This window comes from Anarhichas minor, unplaced genomic scaffold (genome assembly GCF_050575085.1).
Source record: "Anarhichas minor isolate MPS153535 unplaced genomic scaffold, ASM5057508v1 ptg000003l, whole genome shotgun sequence".
Taxonomy (NCBI): Eukaryota; Metazoa; Chordata; class Actinopteri; order Perciformes; family Anarhichadidae; genus Anarhichas; species Anarhichas minor.
The window spans coordinates 5011756-5037374 of record NW_027466449.1 but is presented as its reverse complement, the minus strand read 5'-3'; the positions used below and the strand labels follow the sequence as shown (position 1 = coordinate 5037374).

General features: G+C 41.2%; 1 protein-coding gene across 1 annotated transcript; it reads right to left on the bottom strand.

Moving 5' to 3' along the window:
- Positions 1-3572: 3572 nt before the first annotated feature.
- Positions 3573-24342, bottom strand: LOC142960445 (band 4.1-like protein 1). Its single transcript, XM_076102289.1, has 23 exons — positions 24271-24342; positions 23791-23940; positions 17914-18018; positions 16790-16832; positions 16598-16673; positions 16049-16267; positions 15834-15921; positions 15588-15740; positions 14376-14473; positions 13546-13721; positions 13052-13308; positions 12728-12766; positions 10943-10972; positions 10085-10240; positions 8671-9792; positions 7456-7506; positions 6604-7008; positions 5661-5879; positions 5498-5557; positions 5175-5264; positions 4643-4723; positions 3693-3809; positions 3573-3578 (listed from the first exon to the last, which is right to left on the bottom strand). The coding sequence occupies exons 1-23, from the start codon at positions 24340-24342 to the stop codon at positions 3573-3575; spliced, it is 3813 nt and encodes a 1270-aa protein (XP_075958404.1).
- Positions 24343-25619: the final 1277 nt, after the last annotated feature.

The following is a 25619-nucleotide window of genomic DNA, read 5'->3' as shown; positions in this document are numbered from 1 at the left end:
TTCGACACACTATAATATTACTTTAATATAGTATACGATGACTTTTTTCGACATACTATATTTATGACATTTTTATGGGGTGTCTTCCTATGAAATTTTATAAAATTACGTTAATGACTTTTTATGACACTATTATTGGCATACTATACTATATTTATGACATTTTTATGGCTAGCACTTTTCTAATGACTTTGTTATAGCATAGCATACAATGACGTTTTTATTGCCTTTTTAAGGCACACTGCGTCATGCCGTGTTCACACCAAATTAAAGTTTTAACTAAATCCAAGCAATAGGTGGGAAATTTCAACATCCTCTCCAGAGTGGTTTTATTCTGCTCTGTTTAGCTTATGGGGTGAGTCAATATATCAATTTAATCAGGTTTTAATGGTTTCATCGTCAAAATTATGAAAACATGGTCGTGTTTTATTCTACCTTGGGTAAGTCCTTTTTGAAGATTTGTACTGTACTAATAACTGTGTCCCCACAACCTTTGAAATTAAAATTCCACCCCTGCTTGCAAACAATCTAAATTAAGCAATAAATTAGCAAAAATAACATTAAGACACATGGCATCTTAAGTGTATTGATAAATTCCTTTTCCGAAACAAAGCCGGCTGCACTTTTTCCAGATTGAAAAATACAGCAGCTGCAGTTCATCATTGGGCCTAGAGGACACCAGCTGTAATAAAAGAAACACATGTGGAAGAGATCAAACAGAGGGATTCCCTTCTCATCTCGTTCTCTGTTCTTTATTCATTTTGAAGGAATGCAAGTACAATGTACGGCAAAGACACGGCACCAAGCAACAGAGAGCAGAAGAGATGAAGCTGCTGAGGAGGGGGAGGAGGAGGGGGACTCTAGAGAGAGGAAAAGACTAGGTTTGAGGGTCAGACTTTGGCACCAGAATGTCTCCAATTAATCCCAGTCTAGTTCCTACTCGTCAGACTTCCAAGGGCAGCTCATTCCAGGACAGAGGAAGATACGTTTGACCTTACAGGTGGATCCAAGTATGATTTGTATAATTTTGCCCCTTAGTGAAGAATGGTGAGAAGGATTCCACGTGGATATGCTGTATGCTTTTGCAAAGCTCTCTTTTTTGGTAACTGGTGCCCCCTAGTGTACATCAAACCCAAGGCCATTAACTACTTTACGTCTTCACAATCCACCAAACAGCACCAACTATACAGTACAAGGTATGCATGGCTGCATTTTTTTCACCTTCCAGTTTGACACCCACATCCATGATTAATCATCACTTTAAAGGATTTAGAACCAAAGTATGAAATACTATGAGAAGTACACTACACATCTCAAAAGTTATACCTCAGTAACACCCTCATCAACCTGACATGACAGTTAAACAGTTCTTCTGAATGAATTTTGATGCTGCCCGTATTGACTTACACATGAAATATGACTTTTTGCAAGGAAAGAGAAATTATGCAGGTAATGTTAAAGACACCATAATTAAAGGGAAACCTTGCAATGTTATGCATTTGGCTCTCCGGCATCTCTGTAATTAAAAGTAGCTTGTTCATACAAATATTTCCATATAAAATCAGAGTTTATACAATTTAACTGCTACCTTAAGTGGAACACTACATGATGCCTTTGGCATCCCTCTAACATTCATGAACCAAAGAACACAAAAGTAAAAGTTCAGAGATTCTGCTCCTACTGTATATTTATTCATAACATTGTACTTCGCTTAACAGAGTTGTTGGGGAAAAAAAAAAAAAAAAGGGCTCCGATGCATAATCCCATTTCTACAGAGCATGTTGAAAGACGATGAATATGTGTTGTACCATAAATAGCTGTAAACAAATATCAGTCACCATAACTTATTGTAAGCATGAAAGGCCTACTTCATGTTTCTTTGCTGGGATATCAAATCAAAAGCAGAGTGATGTGTAGAATAAAGATACATAACAGCACCAATGGCTTGAATTAGATGAAACTGTTAAAGGGTTGTAACTGAAGGAAGAATCTGAAGCCACTGTGCTGTGATTCAATTTTGGGAATAACAAAACTGAACGTATTGTGTGCTTGATATTTCCTATTTCTTATGAATACTTTCCATTTTCTGTTAGGAAGCTTAATTTCCTTTTTGAAATGTCAAAGATCAGATTGTGAACAATTTGGCCCTATTAATATCTGGATCATCCTGATCTATACTTGTTATGAGTTAATATACATATTACTCAATTACAATCCAATGAGGTAAAAAAATGATCATGCAAACATTATCTCAGATACTAGTTTTACCGATGCAGCAACACCGTTCTGTGACTTAGTGAACAGAACGGGTTGCTGCATCGGTAAAACTAGGACAGCCTACTCTATGTTTTGATTACACAAAATGGCCAAAGTGGTATTCTATCCAGCTGAACTCTGAAAGCATATCTAAAGAGCTGGGAAAGGAGAGAAACTGGGCTCGTTCTGAAACATCAGCATGCTCAGAAACTACATCGTCATCATTTGAATAAATACAACTGGTTAAACTGCATATTAACAGCTTCTAATGTCCAGACACCTATGCAAAAAAATTCTCCAAAAAGTCCATCATGATGCAACAACTCACACATCATCGTCAAATACATTCTACAGAAGTAAAATCCTTAAGGTGGCACAGACAGAGGGAAGTATAGCGATCAGACTAGCTCTGGCTTTGGTCCGTAACAAGACACTTGAATAAACACCACCAGAGAACCTTGTTGGCTATACATGATCCGTTCTACTCGGTGCATCCTCATCAGTCAGGGTGACGGGGGCGGGACAAAGCTCATTTATTAGACTGGCTATGCAAGAGTGAAAATCCAAAGCAGGATTTGCTCTGCTCCCACTAAACCTAAGCTTCAATAGATGTGTTCTAACAGGACTGGAGCTACATGTAATGGATTATTTTTCTTATCAAGAGTAAGTACACACACACACACACACAGTAGGTTTTTTTCCAGCAGTTTTTTTCAGCACTCACAACAGGAATCTGATTATTTTTTTTTTGTTATTCAGTACAGCAGCACAGACATGTAAATGACACTCCTAGGTGCACGACCATTTTTTTTTCTATTTCCAAATAATACTTTCTGCATGGGATGGGTACCAACATTGCACAGAGCGTTGGCTTATTCCACAGTGTGAATGAGTGCACAGATTGCCCTTTGACCTTTGAGAAATACTTAAGCAAGTGGTTTAAATACAGAGGCCCTGAGAGCTTTGCAGGGAATTTAGCTGGATTCAGATCTAATATCTTTAATTGTTCCAGATGTTTGGAATTCTGGTGGCATACTGTCGACCAATCGAAGTGACGTTTATGTTTGTTTTTTTCAGCATGACTGACAAAATCACTCTACTGAAAATGTATGATTTCAATAGTAAAATGCTTGAATAACAATAAAACATAAGGGTTTGAAAGGAGTCTTGTTCCAGCTTTGCGTGTTTGTGAATATGTGCAAGGGTCTCCATTTGAGCGCCACTGGCAGTAGTCTATCAGTAGGGATGGCAGGTGGCAATTTCAGGTCGGGCACTGACACTTTCTGTCCAAACGGGGGTGCTCTCCTCTCAAGAAATCAGGACTGCAGGTGAAGAAAGAAGAGATGGTCAACCTTAAATCCCTTAATCTCAAAAGGAGGGTTGTGAGGCCAAATCCTGGCTAGATATTATCGTCTGGAGTCAAGATGGCACCATACCTCTGATGTGCCGTGCCGCTCCTCGGTGGATGATTCCGTTTCCCTGACAACAACTGCCATGGTCACCTGCATGTCTGGATGCTGCTGCTTGGCTTCCTGTATTGCAATAGCCAGAGCCTGTAAGGAAAGAGTGAACTATCGAGTGAAAAACAGGAATAAATGTATAACTTTTGTCAAGAGTTTTCTTAAATTTCTTATTCAATAATAGAATAGAACTGAAATTCACACAAAACAGGATTTCGGTTTAAGAAACGCACTGATTTTTCTACATTAGGAAAGTCAATTTTAAACATTTTATGCTTGCAAATAGAGCTAGATTTATCAAGCATATAGCTTAAAAAAATCAAATGCCAAATATTGTTTCGTTCCAGCCTCTCAAATGTGAGGATCTGATGCTTTTCTTTGTCATGTAGTATTGTAATATTATTGTAAAATAAATATGTGGTTTGTCTAGATATTGGGTTGAAACAGGCATTTCTTTCTCTTTTTTTACATTTGACATATTATTGATAATGAAAGTAATGGTTAGTGGCAGCCCTACTTGAAAAGAACGATTTTTTTGTGTGTGCTGATCTCATTCATTCACTTGTTTGTATTGTATGTTATGTCTTTGTTCCATGTCTGAAATAATGGAAATAAGCTTGTTGATCCGATCTGAGATAATGTTTACAAAAATATATGCATGGTATACTGTGTGCAAGAATCAATGACTTTTTTGGCATGGCGATGAATTAATTAAAGGATTTTAAGTGCTTCAATGAATACAGGTTAGAAACCAAATACCAAAAAATGAGAATAGACTATTAGAAATGTACAGCATTTCATACCTGAAAATTTGCAACATCTACAAATGTCCCAAAAACTACAACACCCAAAGCTAACAACCAGTAACCACAATGCACATGGCTCTTTTGATTTGACTGTGTTTTCCTAAGTTCATTTCAGCTCACCTGCTCCTGGTCTACATCATCGTCTCCTGTGATTATGATCCTCTTCTCAATCCTGGTCTCTGAATATCCTCCTTTCACCGTCTACAACACACAATGGCTTTTCTTTTAATATCCTTCAGAAGTACGGCTATTTAACTGTATTCAGACGTAAAAGATGATACCACTTTATCATAATCATACAATAAATTGTGCACTTTGTAAGTTCTTAGCGGGAAACACCACCTAAATTAAGAATGATATTTTCTATACGTTATTTCCATGGCCTAGGAAAGTTATTTAATATTTCAAGAGTCAATATTTGTGAATATGAGCTAATCTCTTTCTAAACAAGAAACCAGAGAAGTCAACCCTGTGTCATCAAGTAATCGAGTATAAAGTCTGGAGCTGCTCCAGAGACAATGACACTGGTCTGGTCCTGGTCTTGTCTTGGTCTCAATCTCTCAAAGTCTTGGTCTCGATCTCGATACACTCTGGTCCTGGTCATGACTTGGTCTCGGTGACTAGGGCCTCATTCCCCTTTAAGCTTCTCTACCTTGGTGACGTGAGTGGTTGCCGAGGTAACATTTTCAGTGAGGAGGATGGGCGACCCCGACGCCTCTCTTCCAAAACTGCTCATATGCACCTGAGAAAGCAGAACAGCTGGTGGCATTAGCAAATACATTAAACATGCATGTACAAATCATTACAGATTAGAAGTCATTATGTTTTGACATTTAAGGACATCCAGTCAGGCTTATATTCATAAATGTATTTATTTTGGTCTTTGTATAGTAAGTAGGTTTAAACCCGAGGGAGCAGAAGGGAGTGTGCTGCAGGTCGAGTTAAAATTGGAGAAGTCCCTGTGTTTGTACTCACAGGGGATACACTCTGTCTCGAAGAATAAGAACCTTCACTCAGGCCAGTGATACAGTGATCCTGGAACAGACACATTCATTGTGTGATTAGTAATACTTTAGTTCTAATTGCATCAAATATTTTTTTTCATTTACAATTTTTCTCGCTAAAATACAAAGCTAACCTGATCCGTGAACTCCACGATGGTGGTGGTGACCTCTGACCCATTGGGCTGAGTCTCTGTCCTGACGTCCGTCTTCCTCACCGTCGGTGTGGGCATGACATCACTGGCCTCCCTGCTCAGCGGTGTGACGGCAGAGATGCGGCTGGCTTCTCTGTGCGACTCTCTGTCCACTGATGACGACGCCGGCACTGACCTCTTTGGTTTTTTGGGTACTACAGGCTTAAAGACAAGTGACTGTAATGTAAAACAGGATGAACAATGCATTTTGACATCAGTGCTTAAGAGATATATTATGTATTAAAATGAAGATAAAAGAAGAAAGGAGAACATTACACTACACTGATCGATAAAGAGCCAATCACTGTGTCCTTTGTCTGCTCAAGATTTAATTTCAGTGCATTATAAGCATTAATTATATATATTCAAATCCTTTATGTTATACAGCTTTTTGACAAAACATAAAAAACCACTAAACATAGAAAAACAAGTTGAAATGTCTGACAAACACTCCAGGTGTGGTAACACACACCAGTTTGTTTTTTTCCAACCACAGGCTTGTAAACAAAACTGGCACTAACTCATCAACAGCCCACTAACAGCAGGATATGGTGGTGTTAGAGGGGGGGGGGGGGGGGGGGGGGATGGAAATCCAGTCCAACTTCATGTTGTTTTGGAAGAACACTTGCCTGAATCTTTATTTTACTTCTCATATGCTTCTTGTTAAAAAAACACATGGAGATATAGTTATAAAAACACTTTTGTGATTTGTGGCCATTTTTGGATCATTCACATTAACACGCACACTCAACTGCACTGCAGTTTGATTAAAAGGTATTTTTAGGTGCCTAAAAATAGCATGGTTCTTCTTACCTGCCAAATCAAAACAAATCAAACTAAAGTAGGAGGAGCAACAAACATACTTGATGTAAAAAAGTTGGTCTACCTGCATATCGGACCGTCTGACCTCTGGTCGGACTTCTTCAGCCTGGATGTGTTTGGCTGGAGGGCTGCTGCCGCTGGCGCCTCTGGACAGAGGGGCTGACACCAATAGAGGAGGTGGTTCAGAGGGGCCCTGGTGCTGGAGCAAGTCCATGCTAAAGCACAGACCCACATCGGGTGAACCATCCCTCTCCCCAAGCTCCGTCATGCCCTTGGAGAACTCCTCCATGCCCGTGTTTAGGTCCGTGAGGATGGTGAAATCTACTTCGGCCTCCAAGCTGGATGTAGAGCTGACCGTGATGCTGGAATATTTGCGCTCAATGCCGAGGTGGGTCTCCTTCAGGTACAGGATCTCGTGGTCCTGGTCATCCTCTGAGACGGAGCCGAGGCGTCTCTCCCACAGATCCCTCTGCAGGGAAGACTTCATTAGACCACGTAAACTACATCTACTTATAAAACCAAAGAATGTGAGCTGCAGAACAAACAAAAGCATTTTTGTGTTTTTCTTTCCAAACATTACCCATACAAACAAAATCATCAACAGAATCAGAATACGTTATAAATTAGATTTAGTTATTGTGTAATTTTAGCAGTTAAAATGGTGTGTTTTGAATTGTGGTGGTGTGATTTCCCTGTTAATTTAAATAGTAATATATCTATAAACTGTGCCTTCGACGAAACCAGAACAGTGACATTAATTCCACATTTTTGCATCCAAACACAAAGTAATGAAAATAACAAAAATTGAAGAAAATGTGTTCATAACTAAGTACAGTTCGTTTACGTATTTACAAAGAAGTGGCTAAAAAGGAGGAAAGACAAAATATGAGACCGGTGGAGCTGAGAGACGACTCACTGAAGCTTCGTTGAAAAGTTCTTCGTGAATAGCAGGTGTGGGAGGTGTGTCCTATAGAGGAAGAACAAATGGGAAGAAAACATTAACGTGAAACTAAGAAAACGTGTCAAGTCATACAAAATTACAACAACAAACCATGACACCAATCTATACTTTAGCCAATGAGTGTTATTGCATCATTAAGGAGAGAGCTGAAACAGAGCCTTTGTTTGTCACTGCATTGACATGATGTTCTGTTAGTAGCACAACACACAGCATGATCATATTTAGAGAAAATCATGTTTGCGATGTTCTTTATTCACAGCTTTTAAGCCAATTGCTTTTGTACTGGGCATAGCTCTCTGCATTATTATTTATAAATGTAAACACTTACGGTAACTCATTCACCAACTTCAGGGCTTATGTTAAACTTACACGATAAACACACATACGAGAATTCCCAGAGATTGTAAAGCTTGCTGCTACTGTCAAACGCATGCACACGGGGTATATTTCACAGGTTAACATCATCAGAAATGGCCGCAAGTGCAATGGTAATGCCATGCACTGAAAAGGTTAGATTTTTCAAAATCCCTTTCAGGAACGAGGTATTCATAACCGCACATGCAGCATATGAATGCCTGAGCGCTGAAGAGGTTTGGCAGCTCTGCAGCTTGTGTGAACATCTAAATCGCCTTTTTTTTTTCGTTTTTCTGAGGTGCCAAGGCAAAACATTTGTATTAAATGTCCTTCACAGCCATTTACCAAAAGGATTTCAAAGATGTGAAAAAGAGTTTTTTTTTCAAAGAAAAAATGGTGGAAAGGTCTCGCGCTCCTTGCAACAGCAGCCAGCTTTATTCTGTGAGGGTGTTGGAAGGAAAGACCAGGTGTGAACGTAACAAAGGGACGGCTGGAACTTAAGCATAGGGAACTTTGCTTAAAGGCCCGCGGCATTCTGAAATGGCCAAGCAGATGCATTGCTTTGCGAAGGGGAACAAGGGAAAGCGATATGCTTTCTGGGTCATGGACTTGAACTGAGTTGATCAATGATGCGATGCCAAGGAACGTGAACCTTTTGCTTTTCTCATACACAGCCACATGAGTTCTGAAGTATGTGTGATTTATTTTTTTGTTTTTAGATGGTAAAAACAAGATTTGCACGACATCGCCTGAAGCTCATGCAATGCTTTACTTTCCGATGATTGACAAACAGTTTAGGGGGCAGATGGGTTTTACCGCTTGCTTCCACTTGGCTGTTTCTTGGCCGGGCGCTCTGTAGTGGATGTGGCTGCTGTCCACGTTGCTCTGCCTGTCTCGGGACCATTGCATTTTCAGAGGGAGAGTTCGAGGGGGAGCTGTTGCAAATTTGGAGCGAGAGAGGAAATTCTCTTTAAACTCCGAGTTGTTTTGAAAATGGTCCTCATGTCCTCTCATCCGCAGACTTTGTCCTGGAGTGCCTCTGCAGTCTCTGAGCTCCGGTTGTCCAAACAACTCATTCTTAATCTGTTGATGCAGTACAGTCTGCTGTTGATATGACATTGCAGCGTCACTGTGGTATTTGGAGGCCCCCGTGTTTTCCTTGACAACATCTACAGCAGACTGCTGCAGTACAGCAGTATCATCCACTTTCCTTCCTGCCTCAGAGGAGCCGTCTTTTGATTTTGCCATCTGTACGTCACCAGTTGCACCAAAGACGCCTCTATCAGACCAACTTTGAGTGTTTACGACACCTGTGTTCTCCTTATTCAAAGACTTCTTTGATCTTTGTGGCTTGAGAGGAACTATTTTGGTGACTTCGGAGTGTGAGTTCGCTGTTTTATTGCAATCTTGCGCTACCGTGGGGCTTGGGGCTTTTTTTCCCCAAGTCTCACAATGTCTCCGGTCACTCTCATTATCGCCTCTGTTGCCTTTTGGGAGAGAATCCACAGCCACCGGAGTTTCGAAGTTCTTTGTTCTCTCTTGATGAATGTTGTGCTCATATTGACTATGCTTCATATCTCTGTTGATCATTCCACTCCTCTGTTTGTCGTGTGGAGATCCATATCCATTTTCTTGAATGGCATTCCTCGCTAATATGGAATCATGATGCCAAATTGTTGCTACTGCATTTTCCCCAGTGTTCATATCCATTCGTCCTGTCGCTCTAAAGTCCGATTCTTGTTTCGGAGATGTCCCAGGAAGACTTTTTAAAGAGTCCCTGGCTGTTTGACAGTTGTTTATCTTTGATTCAGTCCAAGGTGTCACAGACAACATGTCTCTACCCAAAGCAGAGGGCTTACTCTTTTCCACTTTAGAGTAAGTATTCACTTCTCCTTCATAAGCATCCTGCTTGTCAATCAATTTGCCATCACCGGTCGCCTATGTTGACATAGAGTAGACAGTTGCATTAGCCTAGCTAGATACACTGCTCTTCCACTTGTCATATCATTGTTACCCCACATAATTACTGTAAGTGATTAGTGAAGAAAAACAGTTAACTGGACCTCAAACTTTGATGCATTTCAAGATGCTTTCTTTGTTTTGGCTCAATGTTTTTGGCAGAGAATTGAAAGAGCTGACAAACTTGAAAACATTTAGAATATCTTAATATGTTTGACACCGATTGTAAAATAGTGAGTATTATAACTTGGTAGTAGGATCCCGTTCTTACTGCTTTCCGCTCGGGGGTTCCTCCAGGAGGAGTAGCTGAGGAGAGGCGTTTCTCCCTCTGGGCCATCTTGCTGTTGGGCTGCCTCAAAGCCCTCTTCAGCTCATTGATGCTGGCCTGGTGCTTTTGAAGAACATCTTCTGGCTTATCCAAGAATTGCTGCTTACACAGTGAAGGGCACACCAGGAAGACAAATTAACATAAATGAAAATCCTAGATCTGGATCTCGGATTTTCTGAATTTGGCGACAATCATTTCTACAGCTGATCTAAATGTGGATTTAAGTTTTCTATTTTGTAACTGTGCTGTAGGATGAATTACAGGCTGTCACACAGGGTTGGACAACAGAGGTCTTAATGTAATGACCTCATTACTGCGCACACAGATCACGATTATTGTCACAATCTGTCTCTTACCTTGCAGCATTGTAGTCAAAAAGAAATTTAATTAAATGTCTGGAGGTAATATCATAATTACAGGGGGGTCAGACTTTAACTGTATAATTTCCAAAGGTATTTTGCTGTTGCTGCACAAAATACCCTGGTATAATGCCTTCGTGAACACCTAGCAATCTTTGGAAGATTGAGCACAAAGCCCCACACATGAGGTTTGTAATTATTCACTGATCAAAGGTTGGAAAGATAACAAATACATGAACTGTAAATAGTGTTCAGAAAATATGAGACTGACATGCAATATCATCATATTGCATTTAAGAAAGTGGTGCTCCAAACGACTATGTGCACTCCATTGCTGTTGCCGATGGCTGTGTTCTAACAGTAAGTGAGAGTCACAGTTATGGATAAGACCTGGTGAGGGTCACACACACAGCACATGCCAAAAAGAGGGGACAAGCAGTACCTCCTGTTTGGGCCAATGGGTGGCCACATCCTTGCGGCCAAATCCGAGGTGGGGCAAGTGAGATGGAGTGAAGGGTTTTGAGCAAAGCAGGAGGTTGAGGATTGGTGGGGGAGAACAGATGCGTGCAGAGACAAAGAGGTAAAGTGCTGCAGGTGAGTCAAAAAGGCAAGGGGGCCAGACAGCCAGACAAACAGTTGACACCACCAGGGCTTTTGACAAAGACTGTTAAGCCATTTAAAGTTATGCCAAGAAGACAGGGACAATCCATTTCAGTGTCAGCCAATTGATAATTAATGCAGTCATATATGTGACTGAGCATAAGTGTTTGGAGAGGGGGATTATTCCCATACTTCTTCATCCAAAGATTTGGTGAGATGGCATTACAAAAACGACAAAAGAGCAGACCCTTTAGTGACAAATGCAATGGCAATATTTCCTGAAGTACTTAATAACACTAACAAACATATACCTGCAGGAATAACACCACCAGTTTAATCAAATAATGTAAGTAATATATATTAGAAAAAGCCAGTTTTGCACAACAATAACATATGTAATTAATTCTAGTTAAATTAAATAACGCATGGGTGCTGGTGAACTATTTGTTATTATTTTACCATTAACATTTTACCTTCAAAAAGTATGCTATTTCTCTCCTTACCGAACAAAAACTAGGACTTTATCAACTTTAAAAGGCAACCAGAATCTACATCTGTCAGTAAAAGAAAAAAAAGCTATTTTCATGTTAACATATGTGACTGTCTCTTATTCCGACTGCATATTGTGAAGTCGTGCACATTATGTATTCGGAGTGCACCTATGACGAGTATGAATGGTTGCATAACGGCTGTTTTTCCGATGGCAAGTTTACATACATTAATCAACTACAACTGACCACACGATCAAATGTTAGACGGACTTGATATGAGGACTGATAAGTTGACAACAAGTCCATTCACCCTACGATGGAGGAGCAACGCTGACACACAATTGGTCAATTCTCTCTTTATCGTTGCTCTTGACAGGGAACCCTGCAGAGGGTCTTCCGGCTTCACCGTTAAATTTGCAGTCGCCATAACGTGACAAACTCGCAGGCCTATCCGCTTGTGCAAACCTCAGCACCTGTTGCTAATGGTGTACAGTCAAAGGTTTCTGGGTGGAACTATTTCTTGTGGTTCCGCATTACATGTAAAATCTTTATTTGTGTGATAGGTAAGTATGATAGAACAAATGATTCACTTTTGACAGAAATCCGTCTGTAGATGGAGCTCTGCCACCCATGATAATGAGACTTTACACTTCTCAGCTGAAATACCAGGAGATTTGCCAACTGGGGATCCACTGATTCATTGAAAAATCAACAGTGCTTAAGGGCCTTCTGTTTATCCTGCTAATAACAATTAATCCCTGTAATTACACACGGGGACACTGTTGGAGATGTGTTGACAAATAGTTTTTTTCCTTCTGTTTCAGTCACTCTGGATACGAGCTTAATGCCTATGAAGAAAATCTAATATAATTTTTCCAGCGGGAAAAAAAGGCTAGAAAGAGCCTAAATAAATCCATATTAAACATTTCATGTCTATTCATCTGAAGATCGATTCATGCAGTTTTCATGGATTGTACCCAGTTGAATCCTTGAAATCATGACATGAAAAGAAATGACATTTCCCCCAGAGACAAACAAACAAGAAAAAGGATAGGTTGTGTTTAACAAACACAGAGCACACGTGCATGACCTACAACAACCAAAACCACAGACACTAAGGTCCAAGGCCAAAATACCTCTGGCTTTGAGTCTATAGGCGAGCCTTCCTCCTCACCCTGCAGGAGAGGAAGAGGTGGATGACAGGGAGGAGAGCAGAGGTCAGCAGTGTGTTAACATTACAGCCGGGAGAAGAGAAGATATGTTAGAAGCAGGATTCAGGGTTAAAGAAAAGTATCAACGGCAGCAAAGAGGTCAGGTTAGGTTAGGTTAGGTGTTGGGAAGCAGCTAAAGAAATGTAGAGGAGTCTTATAGGTCTGCAGAGGAGCAGAAAATAGAGGAAATTGGGCCAAGGAGAGAAAAAGTAGGGATGGTGATAACACTCTTAAATGAAAATCTTGTACCTTGAGCTCCAAAGTCCTGGTGGTTGTTGAGATGTGAGCACCCCAAGTTTGCCTCTGAACCTGATCTTGGTCCTGACCATCATGCTGCTCCAGCTCCTGCTCTGTGTACTGGTCCTGGTCCTGGTCCTGATAATGGTACTGATCGTGGTCCAGGTCAAGGCTGCCCTCTTGGTCCAGGTCTTCTCTGGACATGAACTGTGTGCGTTCACTGGAGCTCCGCTGGGACAGCTGGTCCATACTGTAGCCTAGAGCTGAGGCTGGTGAAGTGCAATGGGAGGGAAACATAAATCACCTGGACTCAAGTGATAAAGCTTTTACATGACATAATCTACAGCACAGTCAGTGTAGGGCCATGTGCAGCATATATCAATAGGCTGTGCTCTAACATGATACACAAGTTGAAAGATGCTTTTATTTCTGTTTTTGCCTCACAACATAATCTGGGAAATGTAGGCGACCCTCTGTGTGAACGGTGAAATCATCTGGGTTCTTACCTCCATCAATGCTTCGGGGCAGCATGTACCGCTTGCTAACAGACCGGTCAAACTGTGGGGCAGGCCGGTCAATCAGAGCACTGGCCTGTCTGGTCTGGGCTTGGGTCCTCCCGCTGTAGCGGAACTTGGAGCCAATCACCAGGAAGCCCTTGGGAGGCGGCTCTGGGGAAACCAACCTGCAGGAAGGTTCAGATTGTGTAAATCTACCACAAGTGCTCAGATTCTGCCCCTTGTAGACATCTTTTATTACACAGTTTAGAGTCTTCGACAAGGTTATTCTACTGGTAATAATCTTCTGATCATTTCCTGAGAAGAACTACAGTCTGTGTTTTGGTAGTAAAAATACAGCCAAAGATCTTAGTTTAGTTGGGCTCTGAATCTGAGGTTGCCAGCGGAGAAATGAAGGAATAATTAGTTATAGTTGGAATCTTTACACTAACTGCTGAATTGTGTGCTGGCCTGGAGACAAATTTCACGTGTTTGCAAGTTCAGCTGACCTGCTGTGCACGGACTAAGATACTCTCTAGTTTACAATAGGAAAAAATGAATTAGAAGTGTACCAACTGTTCTCTGTCCCAATTTAACCTATAATTAGTAGCAAATTACCAAGAATCAGCAACCTTCCTATGAATTTACAGTTACATATCATGTCTGTTCCATACAAGGACATTACACAGAACTGTGGGACCTGTAAAAAAAGAGGATTTACCGTAAAAAGAACTCTAATGAGTTGCAAGGATATCTTCAGTCTTAACAGTTCATGCAGGGTGCAGCGACTGCGGTGCAGAAAAAGTGTGTCTGTCTGAGTATCTGTGACTATCAGGTCCTACCTGAAGAAGGTGTGGTTCTCAATGCAGACCTTCCACAATCGCTTCGAGGCCCGATGGTTTGGCAGTTTGAAGCCTATGGTGCTCTCAAACTGTTCATACTGAGCAGTGAGGGAAAGGAGTGATGTTGTGGTGGAGGAGGAGGAGGAGGAGGAAGGCGGTGAAGAAGAAAAGGAGAGTGAAGGGAGCAAGTGCGGGGAAAGATGGAGGGATGGTGGCAGGGTGAATTGTGTTTACTCTGCAGCAATGGACAAATCAATGATGCTTTTTTGTTAACTCTTAGAAATATATTCTCACATTGCCATGTCAGGGAGATTCTCCTTCTCTAACCAACCTACAAATTAACTGTTCATGCACTCACTCCATCAGCTGTTTAGTGGTGTAAGCAGATGAAGACGCATTCAAATCAATAGGTTATTAGCAATATAACAGGTCTTTAAACATAAGGACTAGTCCAGTCACAAATAAATAAATCTGTGGGGATGGTTTAGAATAAAAGGGTTTTAGAACACAATGATAACCCTGCAGGCAAATTTAAATTGACAGCTGACTTAAGAGGATAGATCTGCAGAACAAAGTATATGCACAGAATGGCCTTGGTGTTTGCTATAAAGACGTCAATGTCAGTTTAACAGTGAATGTAAAACACACTGCAGATACCCCGAAGGCCAAAGAATGAAGGAAAAAAAAACAGCAAATTATAATAATTTTAGGAGTTGAAAACCAGAGCGAGCATAATGTGGCTCCTACATTTGCGAGTAAAATCCTTGATGAAAGTGCAAATCCTCTTGACTGGCTAATCACACTTTAAATACACCATAGCGGAAGAGAGAAGGAGGAGAGGAACAAAAACATGACCTATCAGCCTAATCTTTAAGAACAGTATCTGTGAGGGCTATAAATAATGTCCTTGACAGTTGTCACATGGTTTGCTGCAGATAAATCTCAGAAGTAACACTTTTATCAAACCATGAAATGACTATTTATGCTGTTTGGGACGAGTCAAGAGAGACAATGATGTAATTTTAACAACTGTGAAACCATGAAATAGAAATGTGGAGTTGGCGCTTTTACTAAATGATCCATCATTCCAGTTGCCTCTGCTCTTTCAGAATGACTGTCATGAGCTATTCTATTGGGAATATGTGGGCAGTTACTGCGCAGTGAACACCAAAGCAAGGTGCAAAAGACAAGATAAGGAGAGATTTGATGTACCTCTCCTGGGCGGATCTTGATGTAGAAGTTGCTTCTCTTGTAGGAGATCTTGAGGATTTTTGGCCAGGCGAATCGGTTGATCCTTAGACGGTCTCGGTAGATGAGCAGACCGTTGGCGCTCACACCGAGCATTATGTCAATTCCTTCCGAATCCTGGTTGACACAAGCATTGAGCTTAGAAAAACCTCAGACAAAAGTGTGCTGCCAGATGAACAGTCTGGGAGTACCTACGTTTTGTCTCTGTACCTTAGCATGATGCAGGTCCACTCCATACATTGAGAGCTTCTTGGCATTTTCAAGAAAGTCCACCTCTGCCTCTGCTGGACTCATTCCCCTACGACACATTATACCAAACACGATTTATCCCTTCTCTCATATTCATGTTACAAATCAAAACTACCAGCATTTGCCATTATCCTAATGGCCTTCAATTACATTAATGAAGTCATATTTTCTAGGACCTGTAGTTACGGTGCAACTCCATCACTCTCTCCTCCAGCTCACGTGTCTGGTTGGGTGCAAAGCGGAAGTCGTTGACGTAGTCTGGGCCATGTTCCTCTGGCTCGTAGTCTCCCAGCTCGGCCTGGACAGTGTAGGAGCCCAGAAGGGCGTGGGTGACAAATGAGCAGGGCAGACGACCAGACAGGATGTCGTCCCTCAGCTGCAAGCACAGGTAGTACCTAAAGAAATGAGGGAGGTGGAGGCAGAAATGCTGCTGACATTTCAAGAATCTACATCACCAGGAAACATCTGGAAGAACCACTGCTAGATTTCTCAAATTTGACTCTGTCCAATACTGGTCAATGACAAAACATATCAGCAAATCTTATGACAATCCTGTCATCCTCATGCCTCAGGATTAAGTCATTATCCTATGCATTCATTATTTTGATGATCTGGAACGTAGGACATAGATCCAGCCGATTGATCTATTGTACATAGTTCTACAAAGGTAGGTCATTTAAATAACCAAAAGGTGTATTGGTTCTATTCACACTATTCACACCTACCTGGTGATGTCCTCAATAAGCACAGACGGGTCTGGGGGGTAGAACTTGACAGAAAATCCAAAGATCCAGAAACCAACTGTGGACAAATTACCAGAAAGGTTGTTTTGCAAATGGCTGCTCTATGTATGTGTGTGTGTGTGTGTGTGTGTGTGTGTGTGTGTGTGTGTGTGTGTGTGTGTGTGTTGCAATTACCCCGAATTTGCTTCCTAATCTCTTTTGAGGGATCCAACCAATGCTGATAAAGAAAGAAAGAGACAATCCCCCTTAGAGAACTTTAACATCAGCAAAATCATCCATATTCACATTTTAAGAGCCCCTTTAAGGACTATAAATCACTGGCTGCTCTTCTCTTTTTAAATCTATTCCCTAGTTGAAAGCCAAATATATTCGTACTACAATAAACAGGATGAAGGCTTCTACAAACACTGAAAGCATCAATATTGAGGCTATGAATGGCAGTTGAGTCCAGTTGCCTACGCTTAATGTCACTAGAGCTTTCATGGTGCACCTGTGCACCATTTTTAAAAAGGCCATACGGTCTAATAACATTTTAAAAGGATAAAGGTCATGTATGCCACTCTGGAAGTGGTAAAGTACGGTTAAAAGGGCAACTGAGGACTCACTGCTTCATGACACCTGGAAAAACAGTCTGGTTAAATGGGCTGTTTGGCTAGTTGACATTTGCTCTGAAATCAGTGACCAAAAAAAAAAGTAAATAAACTATAAGCAGGTATAAAGAAACACGGCAAATTCAATGTCAACACATAGATTTGGCCTTGGACTCTACAAAGCTATTCACCACGGAGAAACCTAAATTACCCCAAATATCATGAGTCATGAGCCCAGAACAGAAGAATCTTTTGAACAAAGGATCAGAACTCAAGTCTAAAGTGACTTTATACAATGTTACACGATAAACAAGCATGCCTGCAAACCATAATGGATCACATCGTTAACAAATAAAAATGCATGCTCGATATACCCTTCTCTGCCAGAGTACTGTCCAGTAAACCACAGGATCTTTGGGTTTTATTTTATTACATTTTACGGGTAAGAACTTCATGTTATAAACACGCATGCACCTTCTCTGTGTGTATGTGAGAGGACTTTTACGAGCCACATTTGTAACTTCACACAATCCGATTCAGGATAGTTTCTAATTTGGGACAAAATTGGTGTCCCTCAAGCTACAGAAGTTTGGATCTTAGAATGATTATATTCAACTTCCTCAAGTAAGATATCTTAATGCATGCGTGTGTGTGTGTGTGTGTGTGTGTGTGTGTGTGTCTTTGTGTTTCTGTGTGTCAGCGTCTGACCTTGGCGTTGTCCGTGTCCTGGAAAGTCAGGCCAAAGTAGTCTCTCTCCAGCAGGTTCAGATGGCCACACACCATGTCCAGCAGGGTCTGGCCCCTGGCAAATTTCTGTTACAAACACACACACACACACACACACACACCAACATATAAGAACACACAGCGAGTGGGCAGGTGACACAGTGCAGGTTCAGGTTGTTTGAACATCATGTATTGTAAAAGACAACAAGAAGAGGATAGAGTGTAATAATGCAAGTTAGTAAAGATGTATAAGATTGTGTCTGATGGCCTCGTCAGTATTCAGTATAACTGCACAGTCCCTGGTTCACCTCCATTCGAGAACCTTTGTTGTATGTCATAGCCTTCTTTCTCTCCCCATATTTCCTGTCTACATCTTCCCTATTAGCAAGCCGCAAGAGGAAGAAAATAATGGTAAAATGGTTTATTCTAAACCAATATTGTATTAATTATATATGCATGTGGTAATTATCAAGTAAAATAAAGCTAGCTGTTATTTTACTACAGTCTTTAATCATATTTCATAACATAAAAGGTGTAAAAAATAAATAAATCAGTGACATAAAAATCCACCCCAAATGTGGTCTGAGAGAAGCTTCCAGTGTGTCCTCTCCCCTGTGGAGCAGGAGGAGCTACACTCGTTGCATGTCTATATAAGGGGATGAAATGCATCTCGCATCAGTGGCGTCAACAGACCACACCTATTCTCTATCCAGCCCTTCAGGGCTGAAAACAAGGCCTCCGTGGGATGCACCGACGGCCTTGGCAAAATGCTATCTCCACAGAGACATGCACAGACACACACACGGCCAGATTAATCTCCTAGGGAAACCTGGCTCCTATGGCGACAAAGCAACCAAGCAGCTGTTACCATGGAAACAGAAGTAATAGGTCCCTTCTGTATGTGCGTGCGCCCTCTCACTTTCTCCATCTCTGGCTACTACCAGGCCACAGCAGAGCTTTGTTCATCTGTTGTAGGAGAAGCCTGCAGTACAGTCAGCATACCGTCTAAATATTTCACACTAATTAATTAACCATTATAAAGGGATCCGTCTTTCAGTCATATTAATAACGTGTATATCCTGCTGCACTGAGGCTGCCACGGGTGAAGCAGTGAGAGAATAATGCTGATTAACAGGCAGGGGCAGATTCAGGGATTTCTTTCGGGGAGCAGCGCATATATTTGATTTTCTTACAAAATTGAATTGTAACGCACATCTCAGGTGGTTCCCCAAGCATGGCAACCAGTTGACGCATTGGAGCTGCTGATGATATTTCTTTGTCACTCCGATTGGCTCCAATCACATTTATTTAGCTATTTCTGTGGGTTGATTATGTTTGCAGCCATTTGGTGTAATCCTAGAAATCCATTTTGCTGATCGCCTCGCCCATGAAAACAAGATGAGGAGAGACAGTGTGTGCGTGCGTGAATGGGTTAATGGCTGACCGAGGGGAAAGTAAATCTGTCGAACTAAGTCGCTTTAAGTAATGTAAGCGGAGGGAAAACACTGGAATCAAATAACTAAAGAAAAACTGTAAAGATGAGTCGGTGTTGCTGCTATTACGCAACGGCTTTGTTCTTAGCTACAGTGATTAACTTTACTATTAGGTTATTATGTAAAACGAATGACAAACAATCCCACCGCAGAACAATTTCAGCGGTAAGAGGAGTATAGTGATGTAGAAAGGCACTTTCACAAAATGGACTTGTTTGATGAAGACAGTTTTTTTCTTAAATGGTTTTTCTTAGATATCCTGAATTTCAGTCCCCATCATGGGTAAAGCTCACAAAATGCAGGAACCCATATATTAGATATCATCTTTCAAATCCAACACCTTCAGTTTTTATTACAGGTTTTCTATCATGAATTTGAAGCCTGAAAACCCAGCGCTCAGACCACCCTGATGACATCACCGGGGCTATTTCTTTCAGAATTCAGAAAGCTCCCTCCAGAGCCACAAAATACGTCCGACAACTTTATTCACGGGACATCTCTCCTTGTCATGAGTAAACTGAGCTTTATGTGTGAAATAGGTGGAATGCCCTTTAATAAACTTTGCATTTCACAATCACACTATTTTACATTTCAGTTGAAGTAAACAAACAGTGTTGCAGACCTCACACTGGCTACATGAAGCAGCATTACATCCAAGGCTATCGTGGTGGAAAAACATGTGAACGCAATAAACATTCAAATTGCAATACTTGAAGTCAGAGGGACAAAACATATACTGGTTCCAGAGTAATTTTATTAAAAGCTTCAATGACTCGTTCACCAAGGTTGGTTCATGACCACTTTGAAAAGAAAGCCTCAAAAATATATTAAATTGGTTTTGAAGTTCCTAAACAATAAAAGTCTTGTTCGCTCGAAGCATAGCGGATACGAGCTGGCTCTAAGAAAGGCTGCCCTTCAACCAGACAGTTTGTGCTCCAGCATTGTCAGTTACGCCATTTAAGCGAGAGAGCTATATGCTGCAGGGAAACATGTTAGATGGGTGCTACTAAATGGGAAGAAATTACACTGAATATACTGAAGATAAAGTGATGTTGTTATTCTTTAAAGAGGCCGAGCTTAGTCCCAGTGTCATGAATCTTTTATTTGGTTTTAACTCGTTAACCACAAGAACTTCCCATTTATGGAGCTAGTGGTTTTCTCCCACTTTGAATGTAAGAATGTTGAGCACTCTGGACTGTATAGGTTTAATGCTTTTATTCTGTGCTTAGAGAGATGTATCTGTGGTCCCACTATTTACTGCATGATTATTGCTACTTCTGCATCCCAAGGGAAAAGCTAATTATTTGGGTTGGGTCACAGATATTACAGGTTTGTATTACAATTCAGATGTGAAAAAGAACCACATTCTACCAGTGCCAGTACAACATAGATATTATTTCCATCACAAGAAAGGTATAAATAGCTTAGCTGGTCAACATCAGCAGCTGAGCTCTTAAATATCGTTGGCACGGAATGCTTTGCAGACCCCAAACAGCAATGCCTCTCCAATAAAGTGGAATCACTGTTATGTGGTTAACCGGCAGAAATGAATGAAGAGTGGAAATGAGCAGTAGTATTTTATGGACCTGCAGAGAAGATTCTGTTCAGCCAAAGTTTAAGTAGTTCAAATATTTGGTACAATGGTCTCCTCAGGATTTTATTAAAATGCCGGATGTTTCATTAAAGGGAAAAGTAATAGCTTAAGATCTTTCTGGCATTAGGTTAAGGACTGGACAAATGCACTGAGCTCGATCAATATCTATAATGTTGTGAGCCAAGCATCAATAGGAGGCTCCGGCTGTGTCTCTTTGTTTTTATCATCAGTGCACGCTCGCTCAGTGGACATCATGACCGTCATTATATCAATGATTTCACTGCATTCATCAATGTGTCCCCGCTTGCCTTTTCTCCATTGCAGACACAGTCATATACACGAGCAAGCACTCCATCTTTCTCTCTTCCTCCTCCCCCACTTTCTTCATCTTTTCCTCCTCCTATTTCCTTCTCCCATTCTATTTTCTCCCCGGTCAGACATAAGAGCACTCATCTGTCAACCCTATGGATTTCCTGTCAAAGCCCAATACCTCCAGTGTCACTGGCCAGGTGACATGAAGAAATGTGTGCGTGTATGCACGCACATAATCAAGACAGCGGGAGAAGAGATGGGGGGGGGGGGGGGGGGGGGGGGGTTGAGCTGAAGGAGAATGTGCGTGTGATGCCTCGGTCACTACTCAGGACATATTTCTCCACTCAGAAGTAAAATATGTGAGGTCATGTGAGCGGCAGTAAGCCATAAAAGGAATAGTGACATGAATGAGGTTGAGCCAACAAGATCATTCCCGTCACACATCACACTCCATCATCAGCAGCAGTCAATGGGGCTTCAGTGCTGGTTTTAATGTGATTCACCGCTGCTCTGTAAGTCCTGGCCAGGATATCCCTCTACGTGAAACATCCCCTTCGACATCCCTCGCTCTACCAGTCGTTTCGCCCCACATGAATTCTCTGAGATGTACGATTGTGATGAGCGTTTGGGCTGTTGTGAAATTCAAATAAACCAAAAGCTAAGCCCGTCTGTTTACAAACACAAAAGGCTACAGAGTCACGATTTATGGAAGCCGGGGATTGCTCATCTGAGCCTTTCCATCCCCCACAATGCAGAGCTTGTTTTACCTCGCTCCACCCGTCAGAGCTGCATTTCCAGTAGCATGTATTACCGAGGGAGACTAAATCCCACTAAGGTGTACCGTGGTGTGCTGAGTCAAGGGCTGTGTTTAAATGGGGGAAATGTACAACAGCTTCTTAAAACGCTATATTCCTGGTCAGCCTGTACAGCGCGAGATATGAAATTTAAGCCGGTGTGCATTTTAGTGAGGAGAAACAGCTAAACTGTGTTTTAATAGCACTGCAAAACAACATTATTATTATTTGTAATTATGTTTGCAGAATTCAATCTTGATATTTTTTCCCCAGCTTATAGGTTGCTGAGAAAGATTTCCTACCATCCTGTATTTTCAACATTATTCCCCGGAACACATTTTCCAAGCAGATCAGTGCTGGTCAAAGTTTCAGGACATAGTCATGCAGGACCGTAAAGCATGCTAGTATACAATCCTGAGTCAGGGTTACAAGTAAACAGTTTAGCTAGATCATCTAAACCGTTTTATCTGGAGGTAAACGTTTAAGTAGTGAAGTTTCCATCAATTTGCAAAAAAAAGCAAATTAAAGCATTTCCATCGTCTACTTTATGATAATATTAGGAGCTGTGTCAAGATAAACAATTGGTGAACTCATTTTCTATTGATAAATGCACTGTACTTGTAGAGCGCTTTTCTAGTTTACGACCACTCAAAGCGCTTTAACACTACATGTCATCATTCACCCATTCACACACTGATGGCAGGGGCTACTATGCAAGGTACCACCTTCAGGACTATGTAATCATTCACACCCATTCATACGCAGCAGGCACAGCCTGCGGGAGCAATCTGGGGTTAAGTGTCTTGCCCAAGGACACATTGACATGGACTAGCAGAGACAGAGATCGAACCGCCGATGCTCTGATTGAAGAACGACCCTGCTCTACCGCTGAGCCACGGTTGCCCCTAATTAACCCGATGTAGAAGAAGGGGGCTCAACAAAATCACACAATTAAAGAGCGCAAGAGCAACCAGTAAATACAATGTAGAAAACATGATGGAAATATGGTGCGTCAGTGTGTTTCATGTGTTAATTTGATGAATGTTACAGTCTCAATTTTCATCCTTTGCTATTTTTCATCTCTTTGATAAAGGGAAAGCTTGAGTGATGCAGGCTTTTTTTTGACGTCATGATACATCAACTAAGTCTGTTTCCATTTTTAAGTCAGCATTTTCTTCAATCAACTATTCCACCTGAGCCAAGTGCAAAAATAGTTTGCAATATTGTAATTTATTTTGAAATTTCTGGCGTTTCCACTCAGGATTTCTGATGCAACAATTGAAAATGTGCACAAAAACAGGTGCTTATAAGTATTATAAGGATCTAAAAATATTATAATTATCCCTCACTGCACATGAATGCTGTGTGCGAGCACAACTGTGGCTGGTAAGTAAGTCAAAGTTGGACAAAGAAGTCAGTCTGTAAAACATTTGGGTAGCATTTCTATTGTTTACCTGTTGTTTTGGTTCAAACCTCTGTGATTGTCTGACTGCTCATGCCTTGCCTGTCTCAGATCTCAAACAAATAATTTGATAAGTAAAATGTTAATATTACTGCTAGAAATTATATTAATGAACATAAGGCCTGTGTTAATAATAGTAATCTTTTCTCATGGATTGATCAGCCATATTCCCCATCCTTTGCTGATGAAAAGCAAGTAGCGTACCTCAACTCCAGCCTCGTAGTCTGATCCGTCAAGTAGAGTGACTTTGACCGGGACGGTCTTGGGCCGTTTGGTGCTTTTCTGGGGGGATTTGGAGGCTTTGCTGGGGGTCTTCTCTGAGCTATCATCCATGTCGTCCTGGTCCTCTGGAACCTTGGAGAGAGAAAATCCTTCCTCTAAGTGTGTGAACTTCAAATCTCCGTGCTTTGACTTTTATTTAAATGTCTGAATTCTGAGTCTCAACGGCTATTATGTGCTTGTCTTCCAAAGTGATTTAAATCCCAAATCTTTGATTATGTGAGGCAATCATCAAATGCATGATGTAGTATGAGCTGCTGCTCTAAGATGTTGAGATGTTAAGTTGCTGGCACAGGCGGACGGGGCTAGCTGCCTTGCATATCAAACATGCCGGAAGGCCCCTGAGTGATTGAAAGGCCTGAGTAAAATGATCTACAGCTGCTGTGAGTTTAACAGCACTCCCACCTGATTGGTTCTCATGGCGTCAACTTCCATTGCGCTCTTCAGTTCCCCAGCCAAAGCCGTCTCTGTTGTCATAGAAATGGATTGCAGTCCTGCAACATAAACATATTCAGTCCACATCAACAATTTTCTTGTCAAAAAAAACAACTGTTGGGTGTTTACTGCTGCCATAAGTCCAGTCTAACGATGGATTCCTGATACAGACTCAGGAAACATGAGCAAAACACTTTCCCATCTATACACAGCATACAAAATATTCACTTCAAGGAATACTTCACCCAAAGAAAAAAACATTTGTTTATCAATTACTCAACTTGTTACCTTGAATATTTGAAGAAAAGGATGCGTTTAACAACAGCATAATATCAACAGGACAATAGCATGCTTGCTCAAGCATGAGACTGTTTATGTAGAAGTGTTTTGAATAGTGAGGTTTTAGTAAAAATGCACATGTTCGGGATAGGGGTTGGCGATATGACCTGTTAACATCACCTTTTATGCAAAACAAAAGTTTTGTTCAAGAATTCAAGGTAACACGGGGTGAGTCATTTACAAATATAAGATCATGTTGTGGCTGAAGTATTCCTTTATTAAACTGACTTTGGGTATAATTAATGACCACAGAACAGATACCTGCAGCGGGACATCACATGCAATATGGCTTTGCAGCTGACAGCTGCTATGTGGAATCTGTAATTATACTGTACTGCCATGCAGATTGAGTGTCTTCTTCACACGCATGGTAATTGCACTGTGCATGGGGAGATGGTGAAAGAGAGGAAGAGGGTAGCTCAGCCAGTGCTGGCTCACAGACTCCCACAGGAGCACTCTGCATGAAGAGTGCTGGCTTCATGACGCTCTCCTCTCACACTAGCAAAGTAGATAGCATAAATTACATCAGTCAGAGAGCCCTGCGGCATGGCACAAGACAGCAGACACACCGAGGTAGAGAGAGAGAGAGAGAGAGAGAGAGAGAGAGAGAGAGAGAGAGAGAGAGGGGTGGGGGGGTAAAGGAAAGAGTAGCACTGAATTAAAGGCAGAGGTTATGAGGAGAGAGACACACCAGGGAAAGGAGATAGTGGCTGGAGAGTGAGACATGAAACAAAGCTGATATAGTATCTGGATGAACCTTGACCTTGAGGTAACCACCACTAATACTCGAGCTGGACTCCTCCTTTGCTCTTTCTGCAGGTGACAGTACAATAGCAGATATTCAGATTAGGTGGTACAGCTCAGAGAAACAAATTATCCGAGAGTCAATCTGTAGCTTTAGTTTGAGAAGTGAGCACAGGGTCACAGGTTTAATATTCCTTATATGTCAGCTGAATTTTATATTTATATGATATTAATTT

Coding starts and splice junctions, on each gene's coding strand:
- LOC142960445 (XM_076102289.1), bottom strand. CDS start 24,342: ATGACAACAGAGACGGCTTTGGCTGGGGAACTGAAGAGCGCAATGGAA. Junction 12,767..13,051: donor CCAGGACTTTGGAGCTCAAG/GTACAAGATTTT, acceptor CCTCTCCTGCAG/GGTGAGGAGGAAGGCTCGCC. Junction 10,973..12,727: donor CTATAGACTCAAAGCCAGAG/GTATTTTGGCCT, acceptor TTTGGCCGCAAG/GATGTGGCCACCCATTGGCC.